The 27078-nt window shown below is 42.5% G+C and overlaps 1 protein-coding gene across 8 annotated transcripts in view; it reads left to right on the plus strand.

The window, feature by feature from the left end:
• lpp (LIM domain containing preferred translocation partner in lipoma) overlaps positions 1-26171 on the plus strand; it is a 114692-nt gene extending 88521 nt beyond the window's left edge. For all 8 annotated transcript variants that reach the window (XM_053864286.1, XM_053843515.1, XM_053851731.1 and 5 more), the window contains 4 exons: positions 6865-7034; positions 21399-21577; positions 22578-22698; positions 23240-26171. In XM_053864286.1, coding sequence (XP_053720261.1) covers positions 6865-7034; positions 21399-21577; positions 22578-22698; positions 23240-23368 — 599 coding nt within the window. In that variant the 3' untranslated portion in view covers positions 23369-26171. The remainder of the gene's footprint in view (positions 1-6864; positions 7035-21398; positions 21578-22577; positions 22699-23239) is intronic.
• Positions 26172-27078: the final 907 nt, after the last annotated feature.

A 27078-nucleotide genomic window follows, 5' to 3' on the forward strand; every position in this document is an offset into this window, starting at 1 on the left:
CATTCAGAGATTGAAGTGCTCTGTTGACAGCTACGTCTCTTGTCATACTGAAGCAACTGAAGGCAACGGCAGTGTCAGGCTACGCACAGGGCATCCCAAACTGCAAAGTAAATAAACCTAGAGGGTACAGAGTGGAAACAAAGCTCAGTCCGCGGCCTGTGGCTTCTCCGCTTGGCACTTCCTCAGCTAATGTGCTCGACAGATTTATGTTCTGCTCGCAGCTACTCTGCAGCCTTTTGTTGATGTGTCCAATTAAGTGTGAAGAAGTTTTCATAACTTTGTACCTTTTATTTGGCTAACCTTCCTAAATCTGTCACAATTTATTTATGTTAAGACACTGTAGGACATTTATATTTTGTTGTTATTTAAAGGTAGCTGTTTTATTACCACAGCCAAAATACAGCAGGCATGCAAAGAGCCAAGGGTACTTGAACTTTATATCTTGATTTTGCAATGCTGGCTCAGTATATCAGGACAGAAAATAGAAGACAGCGTTTCCGTAGCTGTGTCTATAGCTGTAAGTTGTGCTTCATGTTTCTAGAGCCATTTGAGGTTGTGTTGCCATCTAGTCAGCTTTCTTTGAAATGCTTTCTACCATGTTTTGATGGTGAGAACAGAATAGTACTGGGATGTCTAACTCAAGACGGGCCCCATTCTGCACATGATATAATTCTTTCTGGTCAGTAGGAATGTGTGATATAGGCAAAAAAAAGTATCCTGATAAATTGTGCCCTTTTGGCGATAATTATCCCATGGTGAAATGCAACTTCAGACTGTTTTTGTTCTTTTCGTATTGACCACCTTCAACCCCTCTAAGGAGGAGAGACTGTGTCAGCTTGCTACTTGCTTGGTGGCTTGGTAATGTCTTGCAATGTCTGAGTCCAAGTGGTGTGGGAGAATAGAATACCAGGGTTCCCTGCAGCAGCAGCTTCTTGTGTCACTTGAAAACAGTTAAGGCTGTTGAATTTCCTGAGCTTCTTTTTTTGTTTTTTTGTTTACCTTTGTCCTTGTATTGAATTACTTACCCATGGATTTTAGTAATAGCTTGTTGTCATCAAATATGAACTGTGGTCTTAGTGTTATTCTAGCTGACTTTTAGTCAAGGTCCAGAATGGCGTCTGGTGCAGTGCTCGAATCTCCGGCTCTGCATCTGGGCTTTGCAAGGGTTGCACCAGCAGAATTGAATTCATTAGTAATGTTGTGTGAAAAGTTTGGTCTGCCACAAAAAAAGTTCCTTGCGACGCTTCTTTACATGCGCGATCTTTGATTTCTGACGATGTAAGATCAAATTGAGCAGCGAGTGCGCTCCCTCTCTGCCTTTCATGCCTCTTCAATATCACGGCGCGTAAAAACAAAGAAGGCAAGGAGTGAGGGGAAATCTGAAGTGTTCTGCCACTCAACATCCCCCATTCCCAAACAACAGTGTCTCCCTGCCACTACAAATACATTAGAAATCAATTATTTATGGAACAGAGTCAGGGCCTCTTTAATCTTTTCCTTTTATCCAATTAAATTGTCTAAGCATTCTAAGGCTCCGTAGCTCACAGAGAATGTGCTTCTTTAAAAAAGAAGAAAAGATTTTCTCTTCAGTCCTTCTTTTGACTTTCAATGTAACAGAAGCGACACTTCTGAGGCTTGAAGAATGAAAGGAAGGAAAGTGAGTTAAGTGTAAATGAACTCCCCCTCCTTCCCCATCACCATCGCATTGGTTATACAGGAACTATTTGAAGTTTCGATATTAAGACTGTGTTTCCATTCCCCGCGCAAAGGGACACTGGGGAGCCGAGCGGCCTTTCATGATTCCTTTATGCCCACTGAAATGGTTGGAAAGTATTTGGAATTGTCTCTGTAGGGGTAACTATCGTGTTTCATCAAATGCTGTTCTGTTTTATTCAGGAAATCCATTGAACTATTGTCTCAAAACTAGAAATTGCTTACTTCTGACACCGTCCTGTGAAATTATTGATGTGATGCATTTTAATGCACTTTTGACAGTTTTCCATTATCATACAGAAAATGTGTTGGACGGAAAGTTTGAAATGTGATGTTTGGTTTTTGTGTTATTTATGGTAGTGTTCGTGATGACTAAGAGAACTATTGTATCACAACAATCGCCACTACTTTTTGCCTTGATTTGGGGGTGTATCTGTCATTAAAATAATAATAATAAATAGTATTTTTTTTCTTTTTTTTTTATTTAAAGTCAGTCAAGTTTGTCACATGTAGTCAAGTGCACTCTGCTTTGCAAGTTTAAACTTAAGAGTGATCAGTGATAGATAATTGACTAACTAATGATGTTACCGTTCCATTTTTTAATATACTAATGAACAAAAGGCTGAAGCAAAACAAAAAGTATATTGCTCCTAACTACCAGTCCTTAAGCTAAATGAAACAAGATTTGGTTGATTTCAAGTTTACTGTGAAACCCCCACGGCTGTAGTGTGATGGACGACGGCCAACTTTTCACGCACAATGAAAACCATGGGGACAATGGAACTGTTTCTGTATCAATCCGATTGTTGTGTTTGCGAAGGATGACATTTTGAAGGAGCAACAACAAAGAGTAGATTTAGAATCTTCTGTAAAGATCCTGAGATATGCAGCTCAGATCAACCCACACACATACATGTCACTCCATGTGTGGGCCGCTGATGTTTACGTATAGCCTGACATATCTGCGCTTACTGTACATGATACATGTGTCTGTGCTTGTGTATGCTGGTCTGCGTGTGTGGCACGTCTGCTGTGTTGTTCCTTTCTTTTGTTTACACTCCTGTATGTACACAGCCGCACACAAATAGCTCCTGTGGGCCCTTGCGATCACAGTCTGCCAAGAGGAAAAGGATTTCCGAGAGGATTCCTTCTCCCTATTTAATGTGGAGGAGCCCTGTGGGAGATGTTTGGCATTCTCATCCACTCACTGAAGATGGCCTGTGATCTGAAGTCACTAACAGGCTCAGCGGGCTCTGTCTCCCTCTCTCTCCCCGTGGCTCTGTGAAGTGATTACCCTGCTTGTGATTCCACTGACACCCACATGTCCCCCGGAGACGTGCCTTCACTAGTTTGTTTAATCTGTCTCCGTGTACAGTAGGTAACGCAGACATAATTGAGGTGTGGATGGAGCTGTGCGAGCGGATGAAACCGATAGCAGATGGGAGAAAAGAGTCACTCTTGAAGGCAGAAGCCGCTCAATTAATCGACAAATTATTGTCTTCATCATCAGCGTTTCTTAAGTTAAAGCCTTGAACACCTCACATTGTTTGTGCTCTCTCAACGACAATGGAAAGAAACTGCGATTGTTTTCAAATGCATCCACAACTTTTTGTTTCCTTTGTAGGTCTTTGTTTCTTCCATAAACCAATACGTTTGTTTGTTGCCAATGAAGTATAAATGTATAACTTTTATTGAATTTTGTTGTTTATGTTCTGTCTGTCTGATAGTAAAACAATTTTTAAAGCGTATTTAAATGGAAATGTGGATGTTGACACAAAAAAACAAATGACTACAGTTTGGTGGTGTTTCGTCATGTCATGTGGACTTGAGAAGGTTTCGAAGGGATTGCCATTAATGTGTACGGCATCTCGCTGCTGCTGCTCATGTGCCTGGTGCGGTTCAAAACCAGCAAGTTGAATAAAACAGCATACAAGCATTACATACAATTTTCAAGATTGCTACAGTTTTGCCTGCTTGTGAACACTGCCAAGATAATGCCACTGATGGTCATGTGGTAAGAATTCAGTGCTTTCGCCTCTGCAGCCCATGTTTGGTTGGATTTCCGGACAGAGAATTCACTTTTTTTCCGCGAGGCATCACGATTGTTGAGCTGATTTTATAATCTCATGAAATGGCATTTGTGGCTGAGGTGTGTGCTGTTTTCTTATTTCTCTTGACACAGATGAATACGTCACTGCATATTTATTCACACATCTTTGTCTTCTCCTGTCAGTGGTTGCCACTCCTATTACAGCCTCCATGACCTTACCCTATCTGGATCATCCTCCCTGGTCACACCAGTCCTTTTCAGTATTTATTTACTGTAGCACATCCACGGACCTCTGAGGCTGTCTTCCACTTTTTCTTTTGCCTTATGCTTCCATTTGTAACATCCTTATTCTCTGTCTTTCCTATCTGTGTGCCCGAACCGTGAGTCCTTCCTGACCTCATGACCTTCCTAACTTTTCGCCAATCTTCTTCACATGAACTGTCCCTGTTCTTGTCCTTCCAACTCACTCCCAATGAAAACCTGAGCATCTTCAAGTCTGCCACGTCTCACTCTGCTTCTTGTCTTTGTGTCAGAGCTACTCTTTCAAAACCTGACTTCATGGCCAGTCTCACTACTGTTCTGTGTCTGACAAACCAAACCTAAATGTGACGAGTACTGCTCCCTCAAATCATTAATTAATTGTTATTCTGAAGTAGCTGTCAAAACAGTTGTGGCTCTTCTCCTCCACGAAAAAGCAAATGAAGAGTTCGCTGCGCTGTTGAAGTTGTTAATGCAATCTCTTTGTCTGCATCTGTCTGCTGTTGATAATGGTCATTCTGAGATTAAAGAACCATTAGTGAGCAGTCAAGCAAACACTTGATCTGCTCAACATCTGACTTCCTCAAGTCGCTCTGATACCTGAGACAGATCTCACTTTGCACTCTGTTTAAATTCTTTGATAAAAACAGAGTGAAAGTCTGCGAATGCAAACATGAGATAAGTCTATCTCTCACATTTAGTTTCTGTCTCACTCTGTAACACGCTCTGAACGTACAGGGTGTCAATCATTGCCAAAATCAGCCTTTGGATGAAGCAAAAACATGAAAATAAAAAGACCAAAACCATTTGTTGAGCTGAAGTTGAATTAATTGAATATTCTCTATCAGTCAGATTGGATCTGTCTCAGAATCTCAAAAAAGTAGCTGATATCTTTTTAAACGCTGTAATTGTAAGATACCAGTAATTAAACTGACAGTGTTATTAATTGGGCTGAAGATAAGTTGCAATGAGTTGAGGACATCTTAAACTCAATTAAAGATATCTCCCAGTCAATTAAAGATATCAAAATGCCACATCCCGCCATACGCAATCAAGGCCTTTTCTGGCGCAATAGTATCAGTTCACTTCTGCCCCCGTCACAAAGTTTCTTTTATCATTTTCTGAAATAGATGTTGCCGCCGTTGCTCTCCGCTGAAGTGTGTCGACCCTTTAATGTGGCATCATCGTAGTGTTTAATCCTCATTCATCCCACGTTTGAACCAGAACTGAAGATTAGGAACCGGAGGACATTTTCGATTTTAAGTTTTCTGCTCTATGGCGGTACAAGTGACCTCTCTAGATACATTATACAGAGTTATGCATTACCCCCTGTAATGCATTAAACCAAAGAAGTAGAGGAGAAAAGGTGATAGTTTAAGTTTTAGGAAATAATTTAAAGCAAAATGATTTAGTTTAGGGTCTAACAATGGAGTAACATGCTGTGTATTGAAATCTATGAGACTCTTTTAGTTCTGCAAGTTCTTTAGCTCTTTTGTGTGCAACATTCATTGCCACAGCAAGTCTTCTTTCTCCACTTTTAACCTGTCTTCTGTGTCCTCTCTTGTCAAACCTAGCCTCTTCATGTTCCCGTCGATAATGAAGTGACTTATTCATACATGCTGAACGTCATTTAATAATCATAGCCATTATTTTCCTCTACTGATGATGTGAAGGCATTTAAATCTTGATTAAGTTTACTCTAGAATGGGCTTTATATTTGTAATCGTGGCCCATGGTGCTGATGCATACTGATGTCTGGTGTCGACCAAAATGGGAGTGGGGAAACAGGAGGGCAATACTGTGTGTATTGACTCTCAGGGTCACAAAAAGTGTGACTGTCTGTCTATGCGTCTTCACTGCTCTGTCGAGGACCTGTTAGGAGGGCACTGCCGAATTTGTCTCATCATGAATCAGTCGCTTGCAGTCTCAGGGTCACTGCCATAATATGACAGTTCAAAAGCAGTGTAGCACTTTTTTTCTTCCACTAAACAATCCTTGTATTACTGTATGTTCAACATATCAGCTGGGAGACCTGGGGTGGAAAAGCAGCGTGTCTGCGTACAGAGTGACCTGGAAAGATGAAGTGGATCTCAACTCTCTCTCAGGGCTATTCCTATACACAGTGACCATTGAAAGGGAAGTGTTGAGTTTATAAATAGACAGTCTGACACGCAGTAGAAGTTTAATCAAATACTTTTTTTGCTGAGTCATGCGAAAAGGCAGAGACTCTTACATACTGCAGATTGATCAAGCGCAGGCCCCCATGCAAAAGAGCCCTGTGTCAGCCTGGCTGCTGGTGGCGGCCTTGGCCACCACCTTTGGCTGATGCCTTCGACCCGAGTCACAGCTAAGCATGAGGAGACAACTCCAGTTATCTTTTTGGCAACCAGCAGGCATTTTGACTTCCACTTCTCGTGGAGCCTCAGAGCTTTGAGGAGGATGCTGTGTTTATTCTTGTTCAGAAGAATTTTCTTTGACCCCATGTCGGATCACCGGATACACCCAATCATGGTGGACACATGAACATGAGGTGATCCTAAGGGCTTCAGCTTTCATGTTTAAACAGTGACTTGATGACTGTAATACTCTGTACAAGAATCATTGTTCTAATAGCCAAAACATTCTCAAAAAACTTAGTTTATGTCATGCATCATAATATAATATATGATAATAATTAGATCCATCTATCTTTACAGAGTTTGCTTATACAACAATTACATGTTGCGCTATTACTTTCAACCGTTTTCAAACCAAAAGAAGTGCTTCCTTAAATGCATAAATAATGAATCATCAGTCTGTATTGTCTGAGACCAAGGTTACATCTTGGGCCTCTGTCTCTCCAGGTCGCTGTGCCAGCTGTGGAGAGAATGTGGTGGGTGAAGGTACTGGCTGCACTGCCATGGACCAGGTCTTCCATGTGGACTGCTTTGTGTGTATGACCTGTAGTGCCAAGCTGCGAGGCAAACCCTTCTACGCCGTGGAGAAGAAGGCCTACTGTGAGCCCTGCTACATCGTGAGTGACACCCCCTCCACACCCACCCCAACCCATCCTCCCTCTGCCCCCCACCTCTCCCAACACCACTCTCACAGTTTCAATATAGTTTGTCTTCAAACCTGTTTAAGGAGACCACAAGCATTCCCACTTCTTCTTTGCACTAGTTTTGTTTTCAGTCACTAAAATTTACTTCACTTCAGTTCATTCCGTGTTATTCCTATCATTAATAGTCAAATGCAGAAGTGGTTTAATACTGGCTGATTCCAGTAACATCAGTGCTCACATGTTTCTGTAATTCTTTTGTCAACTTATTAACCTCAACCACGACTTACGTGAACTTAAAGTGTTTTTTGACCTGACTGTATGATCAAATATTGAGGGAAATATGAAAAGTTATCCTTGCTATAAACAGGTCAGAGAAAATACCCATCTTTTCATGTGAATCTTCCTGCGTACAATTGTAAGCGTAAACTATAGGTCATTTATAAGTAACTTAAACCAGTATGACCATACTCTGTGAATGAAAGCATTTCAGTTTTGATCATATGCTTCTGTGTGAAACTGTGAAACAGTCAGTGCTGATCAGCTTGTAAGATACATATATAAGATATAACATACATTTAGCTGTATGATCAGCTTCTGTTAAATGATTGCCAAAGACAATAGTCCTTCTCCTTGTATCTCATCACTCTGAGGAGGTGTTTCCCGAATTTGGGTTTGCAGTCTTTCCAGGCAGGTTCTTTCTTCATTTGAATTCGGGGAAATATTTTTTTATTTTTGCATAACGCTGGTCTGCTTCCTGTCAGAGTATTTCTCAATTGTCATTTACCGCAAGTCTTCCTTTAAGTGCACAGTCTCACATTTCAAACACCCCCAGATCTCGTTCGGTTAAGACGTGCGTGTTTTTTCATCAGCCTTATTCAGGCGTAGACGAGGCCAAAGCTTCTGACGGTAAACAGCAGTTTTGGATGTTTGTGGATTCTTGGAATCCAGAATGAGGTTGCTGCGAGCTGTCAAGAGCCATTACAAAGATTATTTCTGTGAACCAGGATTTTTTTTTTTATAGCAAATAACCTTGCTTCTTTCGAAATAATGACTCTTAAAATATCATCAACCCTGACAAACATGTAACGATTACTTCCTAATCAAACATATCTTTTCTATATTTCATTATCGCCTTATTTAACCTCCTACTTTATCTCTACATCTAATACAAGTTATGGTGTCAGTCCGTCTTTGTCACTGTTGCTTCAAAACACTACATGGAAATTAATTATGTGTGTGGATAATTCCTCACCTGGCAGAGCAGCACTGTCGAGCACATGCTGCTCATCCCCGAACCATCAGTCCTCATGGCGTGACCTCCTTCTTCCGTATAGAAACTGACCTCTCGACTCATCACAACTTGCCCTTAGGACAAATTTCTCTTCACCTACCGATCTTGCATCACTCTTTGAGCGATGAGGATCCCGTCAATGAACACAACTGCAGTTTCAAAAGACACCTCCAACTCCCTGTCTACACCCCACAACACCTTGGTTACAGTGCTGTTATAAATAACAAAAACATTGCAGATTTTGAGAGACATTTTTGTGTTAAACTTCCAAAATGAAAACATGTTTTGCAACGGACAGACGAACTCACCTTTGAACGAAGTGAGCACTTTCATTCACATTTGTGTCTATTTTTGACATCATTATAAGGAACTGAATTGCACCTTCCTTTTAAATCTCAACATTTGAGCTCTATGTAGTTTGATCAGTGTCAGACCATCTCCTCAATCATCTCTTTACAGAAGCACTCAGTGGGATTGTAGTTGTCTCATCTGGAAGTTCTCCAACTCTGATCCATGCACTAAAGAGCAACGGGATAATTTAGGAACTTTATTTATGCATTTCATCAGCATAAATGTTCTTCTGGCTGAAGATCAAAAGGAAGGGGGGGGGGAAATCTGAATTTCTTAATGAAAGTAGTTTCGTCTTCCTTTATTCCCGTCCTCGGGGTCGCACGCCTCTGTACGATTAGAGCGAGAAACATGAGACTTTGGCCTCAGCGGAATCTGATCCCATAGAGAATGTGGAGGACTTCAGTCAGTCACTCTAGGAATCTGAACAAATTAACTTTAATGAGACAAACTTGTCTCCAACTGTGTGAACATGGAGCATCGTTAATAAGCCCTGTGACTGATGGCTGACATTTTCAAAAGACATATACCTGTATATATATATATATATATACAGGCATTATTTGTAAGGTTGGGATTGTGGTGAAGCTGGCAATGCCAATAAAAGTAGTTTATTATTATTGGGTAAGTTTTGGTTCAGAGTCCTTATGTTTCCATATCCATATGTTTTGGATAGTTGCGTTCTGCGTGAGAGGCTGGAGAAAGCATTGTATCAATGAGGTGTGTGTGTGTGTCTGCGTGTGGATGAAAGAGAGTGAGGCAGGAGGAAGAAGAGTAGTAGAGAGAAGAATGACTTCACATATTTAGGATCAGTCATTCCGAGTGATGGGCAGAGAGGTGATGAGGAGAGTGCAGGCAGGGTGGACAGGAGTGCCAGTTACAGTGAAAGGGAACGCTTCATAAGGCTGTAGTGAAGCCTGTCATAATGTCTGGTTTGGAGACAGTAGCTCTGACACAAAGTTTAGAAGCAGAGTATGACGTTGCACATCTGAAGATGCCCAGGTTTTCATTGGGAGTGAGTACAAAGGACACAATCAGAAATGAGTTAATCAGAGGGACATGTGGAGAGGAGTTGAGGTGGTCGGATTCAGATGATTTGGACATGTGGAGAGTTACTCTTGGAGGAGCCAGGTTGCATCCCCTGACACGTCTCCAATAGACAAAGAAAATGCACACTTGGCAAAATCTTAGGTCTCAAGAAGTTCATCTGTGTTTTTGATGTGCTTGTAGATTGTGAACTTGTGTTAAGATCATTTATAGCTGCTCTTGTTCATAGAAAGCATCACACATGTATACATTACAGCAGATATAAAATAATAAGAGATAAAGTGGCAATTTATTTCAAAATATATTTTCAATATTCCTTCAATGTATTTTGAGGAACATGAAAAACACACAAAAATGGCCAATGAAAAGAAGAAAATTATAGTGTTCAAACAAGAACATGCTATAAGTGGTAGCGATGACTAAAAGAAAAAGAACAAAACAAGGCAGAAAAATGACAAAATATCAATTATAGTTTTAGTCATGCCACAAAAATACAGGCATCGGGGCACACTTTGCCCAGGTCTGCATTTTAGCATCATGGTGGCCCACATGTAGAGAACCCTTTCAATATATTATTCATTATTCTCAAAATATTTTCAAATATTTCCATTGCAGGTCAAAATAATGGGATAAACTATAATATCTCATGAACAGTTTCAGTGACTGTCAGAACCAGAGCAGACATTTTTTACTACACGGAATCACAATTGTTTAGTGTCATGTTTGCCTGATTTTTCTGAGCTTCTCCCCTTCACGTCTGCTGACATAATATTGTGTTACAAGTGTGCATACAGAAACATTCCCCACAGAGGCATTGTACACTCTAAATGAGTCTCACCACATCTGAATTTTAGTGGCATCAAGTGTTTTTCCAGGAAAGATGTGGCATATTTTGGCATAAGTTTGGCATATTGTGACAGCCTGATACTGCTGACTGCAAAGTTTGTTGCTACCCAGTTGGGATGGTTTAGTTGTATCTTTTTCACAACCTAAAATGATTCTATTTTGGGAAGGACGATTAGTGCTGTCATGCAATATTTAACTTACACCAGGGTTGGCTGTTCTACTCTCATGAAAAGTCATTTGGACATGATTCCCTCATAGACAATCCAAACACTGTTCCTTTTGCTCGACCGCAACAGTCAAGTACTATCAGGAAAGTGCCTCTTCACATGGCAGCAGCCTTTGGAGGACTTTTCGGGAACAGCATGTTCAGGTGTTGTTGGCAAGTTTTGAGAACACTTACATGCTGCTATCCACAGGTTCCTTGTAAGAATTGGAGCAATTCCACATGCTGCTTGAGGTAAAATAAAACTGCATCTCCTCATTTTGACCCAAACATAAATATAAGTGATCCCCCTGGTCAGCTCTCAAAATCAATAAGCAAGATTAATTTGGGGAGGAGGCCCCAGGGCAGACCCAGGACTCCATGTAAAGACTGTATTTAGGTTGGATTGCGAATGCCATAGAGGATTGAACATTCATTTCTCAAACACAAACATGTTAGAACAGGGCTGGATGTGGCCCACAGGATCTACATATCCACCATGTCTGTATCACAAGCACTGTGTTGATGTTTAGTGTTTTGTACCCCAACTGTTACACCCCAAGTACTCCAAGTTCCAGTGGACCCAAACACAGATCATAAAGTCAATGTCTCAAGTGCAGGAGTTTTGTCAACGCACACTAAGTTGGAAATTCACAAAGAAATAAACAATCCGTTTGAAGGGGTTAACTCCAGAGTGAGTAGAAATGTGGCGATGGAGGGAATCAAAATGATTGTCCAACGAAACCAAGGCTCACACACCAATGGCAGTAGACAGATAAATGGCGAATGGATTAACAGCAATCACAACGAAAAACACTGGCGAGCTAGGAGAGTCCAAAGAAACAAACAAGAATTCAACTTCAGAGAAGAATGTACTGAAAGTCTGAGAGAGCACTGTGGTCACTGACTGTCCGATTTCCACTAGCGCCTAAAGTGCCAAACCTCTGTTAAGAGGAACACTACATCGGGAGAAGGAATCAGGATACCAAAATAAATAAACTCGTGTCCCATGTGACTTACTATATGTCTGCTACATATTTAAGTGTCTCTGCTGCCATCAGTGCTGTGTTTGAAACAGTAGAGCGGCCTATGAGTCTTCCAGCTTCTGCCACTTCTTTCCATGAATATAGATGACCCAAGGTACAGCCAGTTTAAGTGTTCCGTAATGAGGCTGATATAAGTGACACAAGGTCACACCATGAACACAGCTTCACAATCACATAGGCGTAATAAAGAGATAGGGGCTTGCTTTAACAAAAACCCTTAATCTGCTTCTGCCTCTTTTGAGAGAAACTTAAAGACCTCCAAGGTCAGGGGCAGCTAGTTGTCCCACTGTAATTACGTTCATTATCTGGTGTTTTACTATAGTGCCATTCTTTAAAGTAAATGGCCTTTGGTATCACTGGAAACACTCTTCGTTCTTCTATTGTGCAGGAAAATGACACGTAACACCGTCAACCTGTCAGTCACTCAGTTTAAAACTGTCCTTATTTTCATATCTCCTTTATTTTACTGCGCTGGATATTACAGGGCTACTAATGTAAGACTGTTGACGATGCACATGGTGACCATAAAGTCTGGTTTAGAAAATACATTAAAAAAAATAAAATGTATAATGTATACGAAGGTGCATTATTTGTGTTTTGTATTCTTGGCTTTTCTTTTCTATTGCTTTTTAATAATTGGTTTTATGGTAAAGATACTTGTGGGCGTGAGACCAAAAAGTACAAAAAGCTTGATTTAAGATCATTCTGTTGGTGGTGCATTTTTCCAGTTATTACACCATATTACCTTTCATTTAGCCGATGCTTTTGTCAGAAAATGTGGTACAGTGATGAACGATCACGTAGCTAATGATCCTGTTGGCACTGATGCAGTTGGGAGTTTGATTTCACACAAACGCGTCACATCACTCACCAACTGATGACAGCTAATGAATTGGCGTACATGTCAGTTCTGAAGTTAACTACTCACTTGGCTGGTGCAGCCCTGAGTGACACTGTGCAAAATGTAGAAGTGAGGCTTTTCCTTGTTCATTGACCACAGATTAAATCTAAACCACAATTGACAGGTTAGCGTTTGTATTATCCCGAATCCATGCGCTTTGTCGACTAAACCAAATCAATGTTCTTATGTTGAATGTGTCATCAGTACATCTGTCAAGCACTTCTTCATCCCCATCAATGTGATGTATCTCTAATGACTCTTGATTTTACCAGTAGACAGTATATCCCCTGATTGTTTTCATGCTTCTGACTATCTCGATACCAATGGCAGGTTTGGGAGGGTGCAACACCCAGAGGCGAGGTGCTCTGGTGTTGGTGCTATTGTGACTGCTGGTGACGGTTGTCCTCTGTATCAAAACAATACTAAACTCAACCAATGGACGATAATGTTGCCCCAAAGCTCCTATTGTCATTGGTACAGGGTCTATAGGAGACAGCCGTTCTGCTTACACACTCCTCACATCAAATCACATAGTTTGAGTCTTTTGAGTCCAACCTGTGTTTTGGCAGCTTTTACTCTGAATATATGTTTGTAATTTTAGGGTTACACAAAGAGGTTTTTGTATCATCAATTGGTGAAAATAGAAGACGTGACAATAGAACAAATAGAAGCAGCAGTGTCATATATGACTGGGGCTGTTGATACATTAAAATGTTCTCAATCTCAATTTTAATCTCCGTTAACACTGACTCACAAATGTATCACACATTTTATATCTGTTCTAAATGTAAATTAAAGTAAAGGTTTATCAGCACAAGAGTGTACTTGTGTTTATTACAACAACCCAATTACTGTCAGGAATATTCTTTAGTCACTGAAAACATGCTGAAAGCGTAACATCAATGGCTGCTCTTGTGTTGAATAAATCTTCCTTTAAGTTACGTTTAGAACAGGTGTATAATGTGTGATTAATTGAACAGTTACTTCAAATGAACCAGCTGTGTCAGTACTAACAAACAAAGATATATTATCCGAGGTAGTATCCATTTGGATGCTTTTATTTCAATAGCAGTTCAACAAAATAAAAACTGAGAGTGGCTTGATCGCTGAGATCTTCCCAGACTGCGTGGCACACACCTGCCTCAGTCTGTGAGAAGCTCTCACCCGATCATGTTTTCAGGGTTGTGGTGCCTCACCTTGGTGACTGTGCACCTCTGCCGCTCACTTTAAAACAGCCGCACAGCACCAACTGCAGCTACATGACTCGCTAGGTGAAGCTAGCTTCCAAACTCGCAGCGCTCTGCTGATGCTGTCATCAAATATTCATGGCTGCCTGCATTCTATTGCACACTTCTAATTGAGTTCTGTATTTCCAGACATGATTAAGTCAGTCTAATTCCTCAAAGGAGTAAGCCAATTATATACCACTAGCATGAATAGGATTTCACATCCTGGTGCTTCACCAAATTACATTTGTATGTGGTGGTACAGAGGAGGATCAACTCCAGCCCGTTCCTTGTTAATAGCGGCACGAGAGACAGGAAGCACTGTCGTTTGTCTCACAGCCAGCGCGGGAGAAGTACATGAATGGTTATTAGAGTACATTGTTTGGGGATGAGGACAACTCAGCCCTCTAAATCTTCCTCATGCCTTTTGTCTAAGCACATTTTTGCCCCTCAAGGAGTGAAGAGGAGAAAACCATGTGTGACCCAGTGCTGACCCACCACAATGTCACTCCAACTCATGGCATGAGAGAAGTACTGCCAGGGTCTTTGTCAGTTTCTCTCTGTAACCAGAGCAGGAGACATTGCCCAAAGTCCAGAGGGGTCACATTCTGCTGCAGAGCTGAATTTAAGGAAGAGGCGGACAGGCAGGCCGGCCACTTCGTCTGAGCTGGAAGGAGATCCAGGCTCCACTGCCACCTTTAGTTCCACAGAGACAGACCAGAGCAAGGCATGATGGGCCTGCACGTCGCCTGTGGCTGGACGTTATCACGCAGCCGAGGCAGGAAGTCTGTGCAAACAAGTGAAGACACTCGGCTGACGGGATGAGAATGTTTGCGTGTGACTTGGTGCGTTTCTGTGAGTTTGTAGGAACTTTTGGCTTGAAAGAAACTTCAGCAGTCTGCACCAAGCGGTGAGGATGGCGGCTGAGGGAAGGTGGCTCGTAAACTGTCCAAGCAACAAATCAGGACAGGAAGGTGTGGCGTAGTGCCATCGTTCCCTGTATGTGCCGGTGTGCCGGTCGTCCATAAAGCAGTGTGAATTTATTACACGGAGAGAGTGATCCCACACATGCTAGAGCGCCGGTCATTCCAGGTCACACCCAAAACCTCAAGACTCGTGTCCCATCTGATTGACATGCTTTCAGATAGGTGTCAGAAGCACTCCATCCAATAATTACAGCAGGGTCACTGATCCCTGGATTGAAAAGGCAGGGTTACCCACCATTAATTGAATCACTGAGCGCTGTGTGACACGCTGCTCACACCCACGCGTAAACATACACACCTTACTCAGTCAGGCACATAAGTCGATTTAAGGAGTCCAGAAATGATGGGGCGGTCAGGTCGTGTTATAATGGCCACATTGCAGGACACAGAATGATGGGACAGAGGTGAGACAATAAGCTGAATAGGGAGTCACCAAAACCCATAATGCACACAGCTATTGTCAATTAAATATGTCTCCATCATCACTTTGAAAATTCTAAACTGTACTCAAATTCATTTTTAGATTGAACAAGCTCCGGGGCACCACTGGCTTTGTGACGTTATTCTCCAGACCTACATGATGATTCTCACTGCAAATGTTTGTCACTGAAAGTGCGTGTTTTGGGGCCTGAGTTTTCACCATCCTTTGGATTGTGGGAGGCAGAGGTTTTGCTCGTACACCGTACTGTACAACTTCAAATCTGAGCTTGAATTCTTGTTCCATTCGTACTGTGAGCTTGGTGATACCAGACTGGTCTTATGTGTTACTTAAACTGGATAGTACTGCCTAGTAGACATTTCTTATTTAAATGTAAAAAAAATAAAAAACTGTAAAAGGAAGATTGTGGATATGAATGTTCAGCATAGAACAATGGGGTTTGTTTGAAAGCAAACATAACATAATATAAAGTCATTGGACATTTTGTTACCCCGCGATGAAAGTGTCAGTGTGAGTGTGATGCCACAGGAGTGGTGTCCAGAATTAAGATGCACACACAGACGTCCGTGTATGTAAACATGCGGACAGTTTTTCCCCCGAATCTGCCTTTTAAATATGCATGAACAGAAGCTGCTGCCAAGTCGACCTCTCAGTGAGTTAGCTCGGTTCCGTTCACATGAATGAGTCCAAAAACACAACACACCACTACGTAGGCTGTGAGTTAAAGACCTTATTAGATACTGCTCCAACTTCTGCTGGAATAATAAAAACAGTGCTGGGTGAGTCTGATCGAGGGGAGTGTTTGAATTAAAACAGAAAGAAAAAAAAACTTCATCTATCAAAAATCGTGTGTAATTATCTTGGCAATTTTGTTTAAACTACACAACTTGGAGCCATGTCATCATGTAGCTGTGTTTGGGTGAAAAAATACTATCAATAAGCAAACTTACGCCCTCTTTCCTGAAGTATCAGAAGAGTCATTCAAGTTTTCTCGAAGTCAGTCACAAGGGCCCCTTTATACCCACTTGCAGGATGCTTGACCCCAAAAATCTCATGAGAAAAATGTCTCATGACAGAAACAAAACGAAAAAACGTCCTGGCAGAATAAACAAAACTGATGATTACATCCAAATGTTTGTTGTCATAAACAACAACTCAGTGAGGTACTAAACAGCTCAACAAACACAGTGGCCAGTGTCTGTCTACCTGTCCTTCAGTTCCCTCATGAGCAGAGTCTTGTGACTTCAGTAAGTATACAAAAACATCTGTTTTGTTATTCGAGGTGCATTTTTAAATTCTGACTCGTGAAGCGTCCAAACAAACCAAATAAGTAAATTAGCATCAGCATTAATATTAAATGTCGTACGTTTATGTAAGTGGCCTACATTTTCATGATCATTTCGAGGTCTGAATAACCAGCTGCTTGCTCTCGGTAATTGACCCACATCAAGGAATAAAAGAAAGAAATGCTGCACGTCGAGGTTCATTAATTCAACTGACCCTCTCCCCGAGGAAGCCATAACTCTGGGATTTGACTCATCCGGTTGCAATGTTTTAAAGAAAGGCAAACAGCAGCGTGTCCCTCCTGTAAGCCCTGGTGAGCTGTCGCTGCAATCCTTCAACAGGGAGCAGTTCATTAACAGACCACACATTCTGTGAGGGTCCGGGCAGACGTTGGGTCAGATCCTCTGTTAATTTGTCTGGCGGTGGGTTCAGCGTGCCAGGTCCTAAATCGCGTGCGGTCTCTCTGAAGTGCAGCCCGGCTCTTGTCATCCCCACTCGGCCATGAGAATCAAAAAGAGAACAGAGAGGTGTAAAATTAGCGTTGATTCGGTCAGTGGAGATGTGGAGCGGCATCAGCTTTGCAATATGCCACAACAGATTCCCAAATGTTTACATCCTTGCTCCTGTGTTTCCAGTGAATTTCAGAGAATTGTTGTCATACTTTTAATAGGAGCGGCGGGTTGACTCTTTGACCCATGAGTGTGTGACGCACTGAGGCAAGTTTTAATGTCTGTTGCGTAATTACAAGCAGTGAAAGCATCTCAGTGGAAGTAATGGAGGCTGGAGCAAATTTTCAAATACCAACTAAAGGAGTGGGCATATATGTATATATATATATTAATGAACGTGGATTTGTTAGTCAGCCCTTGTGAAGTCATCTTCATATAAGGATTCTACTTTTCTAACTTGAGTAGCTTATTTCTATTTAATATAAAAGTGAATAAAATGTTGGAGAAATATGCTTTCTAAACACGTTTAGAAAGCATGAACGCAATAACCTATGTGAACCGCTGTTAAACTGCCGTGCAGCTTATTTAGCTTGGTCATTTAATGTTCCGTCTAGCAGCTAGGACCAAACCAAAGGAGGTAGGCTCTCACAATGGATTCTAGGTAACATTCCTTTTATACTTACAGTCACCATATGTCCTCTTACTTCTTTAATTTATAAATGTGGACCGGGGTTCGTGAAGTTCTCAGTGGGCAGGATGGTCATTCTCAGCATGTCAGCTTCACTCTTGGTGCAAAACCCCAGTATCACTCCAGTGCAAATAATGAATAAATAAATATGAACACATTAAGGATGCACCCTCACGTCACCTCGAGAGAATAGAAAATTCACAGACAGCAGGCAGAAGGGACCTTTCTGTCCTGCATTGCATGCTGGAACATTAGGACAGGAGAAGGTCTCAAGGTAAAGGTAGAAAAATCTGGCCACATAAGTGACTTCATCTTAATTTTTTTATTAACTCCAGCATTTTCAAAGTTGTAGCAATGCATTTTACGCTGTGTGAGTCATTACTCACATCATGCTACTCAAGTTTGTGGGCGACCCTGATCTGACTTTATATATAGATATAGATGTGTAAATCTCCTGATCAGAAGTGAGTCGACTTGTAACCTGGTGCAGCCAGAACAACCTGCAGCTGTAATGCTGCTACTTTAACGTCTATTACACTGTAATGGACAGAGAAGTGGATAAAGACCTATAGCCCTGGCTGCATGTTAGTGCAGCCCCAAATGAGTGGCGTATCTTTCTGCAATATTCTGTGGCCTTTCTAATGGACTTACGTTTTTGTCATACCTCACTAAATACTCTGTTGGTTTGTACACCGTTCTCAAATTTTCTGGGTTCAGGTATCCGTGTCCGTATTGCGAGAAGGAATGGCAGGAATGTTTCGTGTGAGTCGCGGGACACCTCGACTGACTGCAACAAGCGTTGTTTGCTGTCCCACTCTACTGTTTTGTCAAACACAGAAACCTCTGCTACGCTGCAGGAAGTCTTGTGAAGCGAACAGGCGTCTGTGTTGCTGCTGCTGCTGGAGCACACAGCCCAAATGTTTGTGGAAGAAGGCTTGCAAGGTGAAAGTGGGGCCAGAATTGACTTAAATGCACTCCGCTCGCCCTCAGTTCAGCAAGAGGCTGTCTGACCTAAATTCACTTTACGTCATCTGCCTAGACATTTGTTTAGCCTTCTGGGCAAACACTTAGAGAAATGTATGAGGCAGAAAAAAAGAGAATGCATATGCTTGAGTACATCACATTAAGTCAGAGGAGGACTTGAACCCGCACATGTGCAGACACATACAGCCCTCTAGTGGCTACACACTGGGCACCTGGTGTCTGACAGGACGATATCAGAGGAGTGTCCTGGCATCTAAGTGGACCCTCCACCAAACCTCAGAGCCGGACTCTTTACGCCGTCTCCAGTGCGAGTCTGTGCTGCACAGACGCCTGATTTCTACTGTGTGAATTTAAAAAGCAGGTTGACTGAATTGAGGTCACAGAATCTCACCATCAGAAGCAAAATTTGTCTTTTGAGTACTGTACTCATTACGATGGCCCGGAGGAAGTGTGTGCTGCGAAATCATATGCTCTAGTTAAGCTAAACAAGGGCAAGGTATTCCCACATGAAGAATAGCTGAGATGTACTGCTAGACACATGAACTGAAGACGCTTCAGTCCAGTTTGGCTACTGCAGCTCACTCATATTCTCATGTTGCAAAAGCGTTTTCTCTCTCTCTCTCGCTCTCTCTTCCTTCATCTGTGTGTGTGCGTGAGGTAAACCTCAAGGGCTCAGTGCAGAGAGCTCATTAAAAGCTTTATTCCACTTCCAGGATGGAGCAGGATTGCAGTGTGGACATTGTTTATACAGAAATGTTGCCCTGGGAATAATGTTTATTTCTATTACCATCCTGAGCGGGGAGAGGATGCAGTCTGTACATAGTGCTTTTCATGAACTCTCCAGGAGTGTTTTGAAGAAATCTCATCCGGTTCTTCGTCCACATCCTCCCCTGCCCCACAGTGGCAGGGCAGGCGGAGACCTGAGAAGCACAGCGATGACACCTCGAACCATCATCATGTCAGTGGCATTATTGCGCGGATTCAGCTCAGTAAAGCATGTCAGCTATAAATGTCAGGGCACGTGCCGCAGAGCCGTGCCGGGTTCACCTCGGTGGAGAGGTCACACAAGTGTCATCTCAGACCGCTGGGTCCAGCAGTGTAACTGGGAGGCAGCTGATGACGCAGCGTAGTGTTGCTACACACCCCAAGCTGTGTTTGGAAACACTGAGGCAGCTTGCTACCACAGAGAGAGCCAATGGCGGCAGCTGAACCGTGCACTCTTTAGCCCAGTCAAGCGCAGCGAGAGTCAAACGAGGGACACATGGAGATCCAGGAAATGCTTTCGCAAGCAGCAGAGACCGCATCACACAGTGGCATTGATCACCCTCACGTGATATATCTGTCCCACGGTAATTGCATCGCTGTTTAGAGAGGCAGCCGTTATTTATGGAATATTGAAATAACAAATGGCAGTTCCCAGCAGATATTAAGAAGAGAGATGCCACGGACGAGCCAGAGGCAGTTGGCCACTGACGCCCCCCTCCTCCACACCCCACCCTGCGGGCTTCTCGCCCGGCCGGCTGGCTGTAAAAACCTGCAGTCATCACAAAGTGGAAATATTTACTGCTCACACTCTGAGATGAAGTGCGTGTGTTGGGGCAGCTGAGAAATGGCTGTTTGTGATGAGACAGGGGGCAATCAGATTCTCTCAGCTCCAGAGTCATCTGAGGACACGCGCCAGAGTCCACAGTGGATTAGTTTGTGGAACTGGCTGGAATGGGAGCTTCTCAGGAATTCTGCAAACATACTCTCCTGCAACCAGAGGAAATGGAAATGCTAGAGAAGTCGAGCAAATGTTGCCCTCCACTGTGAGATACTTACAGTAAATATGTACCGAGGGAAGAGAAGCTGAATCACAGTGTCTTTGCAACTTATACCGCGTGTGCTGTGTCATTTTCTTTTATCCTCAATTTGACATGAATGTGGATTCAAACATGCATGATGTGGCAATATTGGTGTGAAGGCACTTTAATGAAACCCTTACCCTCACTGTTATTCCAAAGGGTGGGTTCAAACACAGGAGCTTCTCGATGAAACAAGACTCGTCTTATAGTTAATCTTGTAGAGAATAATATCTATAATCTTTTCAGTTGCTTTTTTTTTCCTTTTTTTGTGTATTGAGTGGCCAACCACCTGTCTGCTTCAGAAAAGATGGACTTCTCTGGTACTGAATGATTTAAAACTCAAGATTTTCACAAGATATTGGTGATGTCAACTCATATGAAAGATCACATGTAGAATGCTGACCTGAGTACTAGTTTCACACTTCTAAGCATTTGGCTTATATGACTTGTTTGGTTCTACTACTTAATCTGTTCTGAACAATTGCATCTGCATCTCTGTTGTTTTTTTTATGGAATTTTGTAGATGATTTTTCATATCAAATGAAATACTAAAACAGCAACACAGGAGACCACTTAATGGACATCTTAAATTACTATTAAGATGTGATAACTATTGTAATTTTTGTGGGTGGTTGTGCCTTAAAAACATGTCAGTCAAGTGGGGTAATGCAATGACTTGACAGTGTGAACAAAACAAACCAAGCATCATACATGATTTTGTGTGTGTGTGTGTGTGTGTGTGTGTGTTCCCTGCAGAACACTCTGGAGACCTGCAACATCTGCAGTAAGCCCATAATGGAGCGCATCCTGAGGGCCACTGGCAAGGCTTACCACCCTCACTGCTTCACCTGTGTGGTGTGCCACCGCAGCCTGGACGGTGTCCCCTTCACTGTGGACGCGTCCAACCACATCCACTGCATCGAGGATTTCCACAAGTATGTTTGTTTCTGACAGTTCATCCCAACTTCACACACACGTTCTGAGGAGTGTCAAGTGTGTGTCTGCAATTGTTCACCATTTCATGAATGCAAACTATGATGTTTGTCTTTGTATCCTCTGATTTCATCCTAGCTAAGCCAGTCCTATGTCCGTGTCCACTTGCAGCTTTGTGGTGTTGAAGGTGGCGCATTCAATCTCTCAAACTAGGTTATAACTTCTCAGTTCCAGAAAAATATTTTTTAACACACACTTATTTCCAAAATGGCGATAAATTGCCATTCTGATAGGGTAAAGCAAAGACTGCCGGCAAAGTGGATGAAACAATATTTTTTTCTGAACGTCAGGCCGCAAAGCGCTTCCGGAATGTCGAACTCAAGTGAAGCTAGCATGTTTGACCCATTTTACAATAGATATTTCCATGGCCCAACATCGTATCGTGGTGGAATAGAATCAAAGATTTAAATCAAATATGTAGTCCTGCTTGTACAAAATAATTCATCTTAAATACGTCTTTTTAATCTCGCATTTTTGTTTTCGTCTCCAAAAGTCCTTCTCATACAGGGCAAGACTTTTTGACTAATCTCCCACACATCACATTTTGCTCCTCATTTGTTTCTTTTGTCACACATTTCTACTGTAACACCTCTGCTGTTCCCGTTTTTGACTCGCTGCTTCTTTCAATGACTCGGTCCAAAGGTGGAATGAATTACACTCTGTCAATTAAGGTGAAATTGTTGGAGCAGCCGTATTTCTTATCAACTAATCAAATCTCAAAATAGCTGCTGCTGTAATTGGTGTTTGGTTACAGAAAAACAAATAAAACATCCTGTTTCAAGTTTACAAAATGAGGCTTGATGGTCGCCATCTGGGAACTATCAAGTAGCTCTCTTTCAAACGGTCACCTGAAATTCAATCGTTGTTTTATATCCGTTTGTGATATTTCCTGAAACTACAAAGTCTTATACGTCAGTATTGATGTGCATCTGTGTCCTGCAGGAAGTTTGCTCCGCGCTGCTGTGTGTGCTCTGAGCCCATCATGCCGGCTCCGGGTCAGGAGGAGACGGTTCGCATCGTGGCTCTGGACCGTGACTTCCATGTGCAGTGCTACCGCTGTGAGGTATGTCGCCGTTCCTCCCTGAAGATGTGTGCAATTAGCAGCCGAGTGCCATCCTGACCCTTCTACCTTGTCACCTCCCCAGTGACAGCAGTGAATCATCCGCTGCTCTCCTCTGGCCTCAAAATAGCGCCTCACCCGCACTCGGCGAGGTTCATGCACTCACATAGGAGCCAATCTGTCAGCCGGCGCTCCAACTGTGATAAGCAATGTTACGTGCGGCGCTAACAGAGAGGCTCCGTGTGTCAAAGAGCTGAACCCGCGTGAGCTCTTGCTGAAGGAAAGGTCAAAGGAAAGCGGAGCAGATTAAGGGGCTCAGCCAATAAAAGAGATCAGATGGAGTCAGGATGTGTGAGCGGGATGCAAGGAATTTGGACATAATTTCCTCTCTAGTTCATCGTAATCCAGGGCTACTTGGCCTCTTTTGACAACTTTGATTCAAATATCTCGACAGGAGAAGACACACGTCCAAATCTAGATGACCCAATCAGAGCGCAGACAGTAGGTCCACTTGTCAATATCCCTGTGTGTCTGTGTGTTGCAGGACTGTGGCTCCCTGCTCTCAGAGGGGGACAACCAGGGCTGCTATCCTCTGGATGGCCACGTCCTCTGCAAAAACTGTAACAGCAACCGCATCCAGGCGCTCACCGCCAAGGCCACCACTGACCTCTGAGCGTGCCCCGACGCCACTGTGATCCTCACGAGCACACTCACACCCATACACAACATTCCTCACGACGCAGACACACACACACACACACACACACACACGTATGTTTGTGCTTGTATGATCCACTCACAGCTTTGTGTTTTGGGAATAGTTCCAATGTTGGGCAATGTGCTATCTTGACTGTATGGTCTCAGGTCTGTCGCGTGCTGCCGTGGAAAGGGTCAATACGTTAGCATAGCTTAGCTAATTGGTTGTGTCTCAACTAACAAGAGTGAAAAAGGGTACAAACCTAAGCTATGCTAATTTGTTTACTTTGCTTCTGCTTCTGATGTTCCAAGTATTTTAAACATTTATCGATCGATCGATTGGTTTTAATTCACTCAAGAGCTGAGTTTCTAAAACAACGTAATCATTGGTCACGTCATTTCATGCACCCTCATCCTGACATTCATGCATAAACTTAGCTGTTGCATTTAAAAAGAAAAAAATTTAGATTTTCTGGAGGTCCATGTTTTTTCCATCCATTTACATGTTTGATATTAAAATGAATAGCTGCAATATTATTACTTCTTAACTGAAAGCTGTCAAACAAACAATGTAGTCCTTCAATAGCAAATCACAGCATCAAACATTTCATAATAATAGAAATGAGAATATACTTTTATATAATCCTGAATGTTTTAGAAAACAGACGAACACAATAACATCTTCAAATATGGCTTGTTAAAAGTAAAAAATACATACAAACTCATCAGAAAAGAGTAACCTTCTGATGATCCGAACAGTAGAACTTTTTAAGGACTTAATGCTAAGCTATTAACTTTTCAATTAGGTCAGTGGCTTAGTTTTTATTGTTTATCTTCAATCAAAGTGGGTGATGTCTCATGATCTACTGGCGACCCCAGAGCACATGTGAAATATTTGTCGTGTTCACCCTGCAGGTGAACTTACTAATGTGTGCGTGTGAGCGATCGTAGCTTTAGCAGTATTTAGACCCTTTTAGAACCCTTTGTTTTTAATTCTTTTCTTTTCGTCCCCCTCGTGTACACATGGAAGACAAGCATGAAAGCAAGACAAGGCTCTGAGGCTAATGCAAAACCGTTGCATGAGGTGGACTCCAAAGAATTTGCGTCATCATGTTCTCCCTCAGTGTATTTTTGGGTACAGACATTCTCAGCGTCACAGGAGAGAAATGTCAATCCAGTAGTTGAATGCGTCTTGGCTGTCTTTGTTATTATCAGATTTTGAACAACCACATTCCAGTCACCGCCCCTGGCTATGCAATTTGCTTTGACACTTTATCATGAATTTTATGAAAGAGGAAATGTTTGACTTGTGTGTGTATAATCACGTTTGTTGGTACTGTGCTAGTCTGCGTGTCACTGTGCTGTTTGTCAGTATTGATTAGAATTGTGTCAAAGGGCTAAGAAGGGACCCCAGAGTTTCCCCAAATGTGACAGCGATCGTCATGACCTTGGGACGTCCAGTGTTGTATTTATGACATCTGCTATGAGGGAGCTAGATCAAGTATCATGAACAATATTAATGAAATGATGCAGTCAAATGTGCTAGTAGATCTGCTGGGTTGGAAGTTGCTTTTGTTGTTGCATATTTTTAGGTGACATATAGCAGAGTGCGATCATTCAGATGTCCATCGATCCACGACTGCACTTGCTTTCCTGGGTCTTGGTGCCGCAAAAGGAGGCCATTGGACTCAAACTTGAGATCATTTGTTTAAAGGAAACCATGTCGTATAACCACAAATCCTGTAAAAAGACGCAGCTTCTCCAAGATTCCAGGCTAATGATACAGCTTGTCCATAACGTTCCACCATTCAGGCGTTGACATCCACTCCGAATGTTGAAGAGCCAAAGTTGAATTCATTACCCGAGTGTGATTTCGCAGAGTGACCTGATTCTAGGAAAGCTTTTTTTCTGCCCGTGTCAGACCTTCATCATCCATCTTAAACACCCACCTGTACGAGGAGCTGCTGACAGATTCTATTTGAGGTTTATTAGCACTCTGTTCCTGCTAAGGGGGGAGGCTGGTGTCACCCCAAGTCTGACGGCGTTTGAGCGCATCGCTGTTGTTTCTTTGTGGGATTTGATCTGTCAAGAAGCTCGACGCCGCGACGCAAAGAGCGGAGCATTTAATGATTATTTTAGTTGCTGTGCATTGTTTGTCAAAGTGCCTTCATGAATTCAGCACAGAGTTGCAGCGTGTTGCTTCACTCCGGGCCTACCAGTGTGTGCCAAAGCAAATAGGCAGGATCTGAGTGTCGGGGGGTCGGGACACCACCAGTGATGTCAGAACCCATCTACACCTGGCATCGAAGTGTGTGTGTTTTCTAATGTTCTAATATAAACATACCTGGGACAAATGACGACCCGCCATGTGAAAAAGCAGTCGTTCTCAGGTCATGGACGTTTTGTGGAGTCAGTCGGCAAAGCTTTTGGACCAATCCAGCGAAACAAGACGACGGATGTCAGATGTGTCAGCTGTTTGGGTGCGTCTTCCCCGGCTATTGTCATCTTTGACTAACTCATCTAGCAACTAAACCAGAATATGATACACCTTCAGGCATCTGTAACCTGCAAGATAACGTTGTTTATAATGACGTCTCTGCTTTGGCTTTTTAACAAAGAGGAGGAAAAAGGTGCCTTTTAAGAGCAGAATTTGTTCACCATTGATCGGCTCTGTATTGATAAAAGCATATTTTACTGTCAGCTGTTTGTGTGAATTGTCTCCGCGATGATCCGATTGAGTTGCTGATTTTTCTTTCTTTAATAAAAGGCTTTGCAACAACGTCCAGTCTGCGAAGGTTCTTGACTGCCGCTCATTCTTATTACCCCCCTGTGGCCGGTTAACACTTGGCCTCTGTCTCCAGACCTGGCAGATTACCCAGGCAATGAGCTCTTCCTCCCTGCCTTCTCCTCTAAAACCTCCCGGTGACCTCCTGCACAGAGTACCTGCAGATGAAACAAGATTTATTCCCAACAAGTGGAACCCTGGGATCCTTCACTCACTCCGATAGTCATTTAAAAGCCCTTCAGGTGCCGCCGCCGCCCCGTGCTTACCCAGCTTCCACTCTTTTCCTCAGGTGAGTCCCTGACTGCTGCTTAGACAAATTGGAATCATTAAGTTAATAGAAATGCTTCCCTTGCAATGGTCTTTTGAGCGTTCACCTGGGAGCAGGCTTTAATTACACCCTGATACAGTGAGGAGTCCACTCAGCTGTGATCGTCGCGGCACCGTCCTGCTGCCGGATTCTGCGCTGTGAGGTTGTTAGAATAATTTAAAAGGTCGTTCCAGAAGCAGAGCTTGATTTAATCCTCTCTATTTGTCATCTTTACTCCGCGCTCGCTCTGCTCCAACACTAAATCGCAACCATTTCATTACCACCCTGCCCTCACCCAAATGGAAAGGTTTTAGTTATGAAGACGAAACAACGCAGTGACAAAATATGGATTTATATTGTGGCGAGATTTGTGGGCGGTTTTTCACCAGTAAGTGCATTTTATTCAGCCTTTAAACAAGAGTCAATGATGAGTCGGCAAGGTTTCCATACCAATGATTTTTTCTTTCCTCCGATTGGCTGCTTTTGTCAAATACATTTTTAATTTTAAATTAAAACAGAAAGAGAATGTCCATCCATCCATGTTTTTCATCTTTCATCTTCATCCCTTGGTTGGCTAGTGGAGGCCACAGTCCCC

Source organism: Synchiropus splendidus, chromosome 1 (genome assembly GCF_027744825.2).
Source record: "Synchiropus splendidus isolate RoL2022-P1 chromosome 1, RoL_Sspl_1.0, whole genome shotgun sequence".
NCBI classification, from domain to species: Eukaryota; Metazoa; Chordata; class Actinopteri; order Syngnathiformes; family Callionymidae; genus Synchiropus; species Synchiropus splendidus.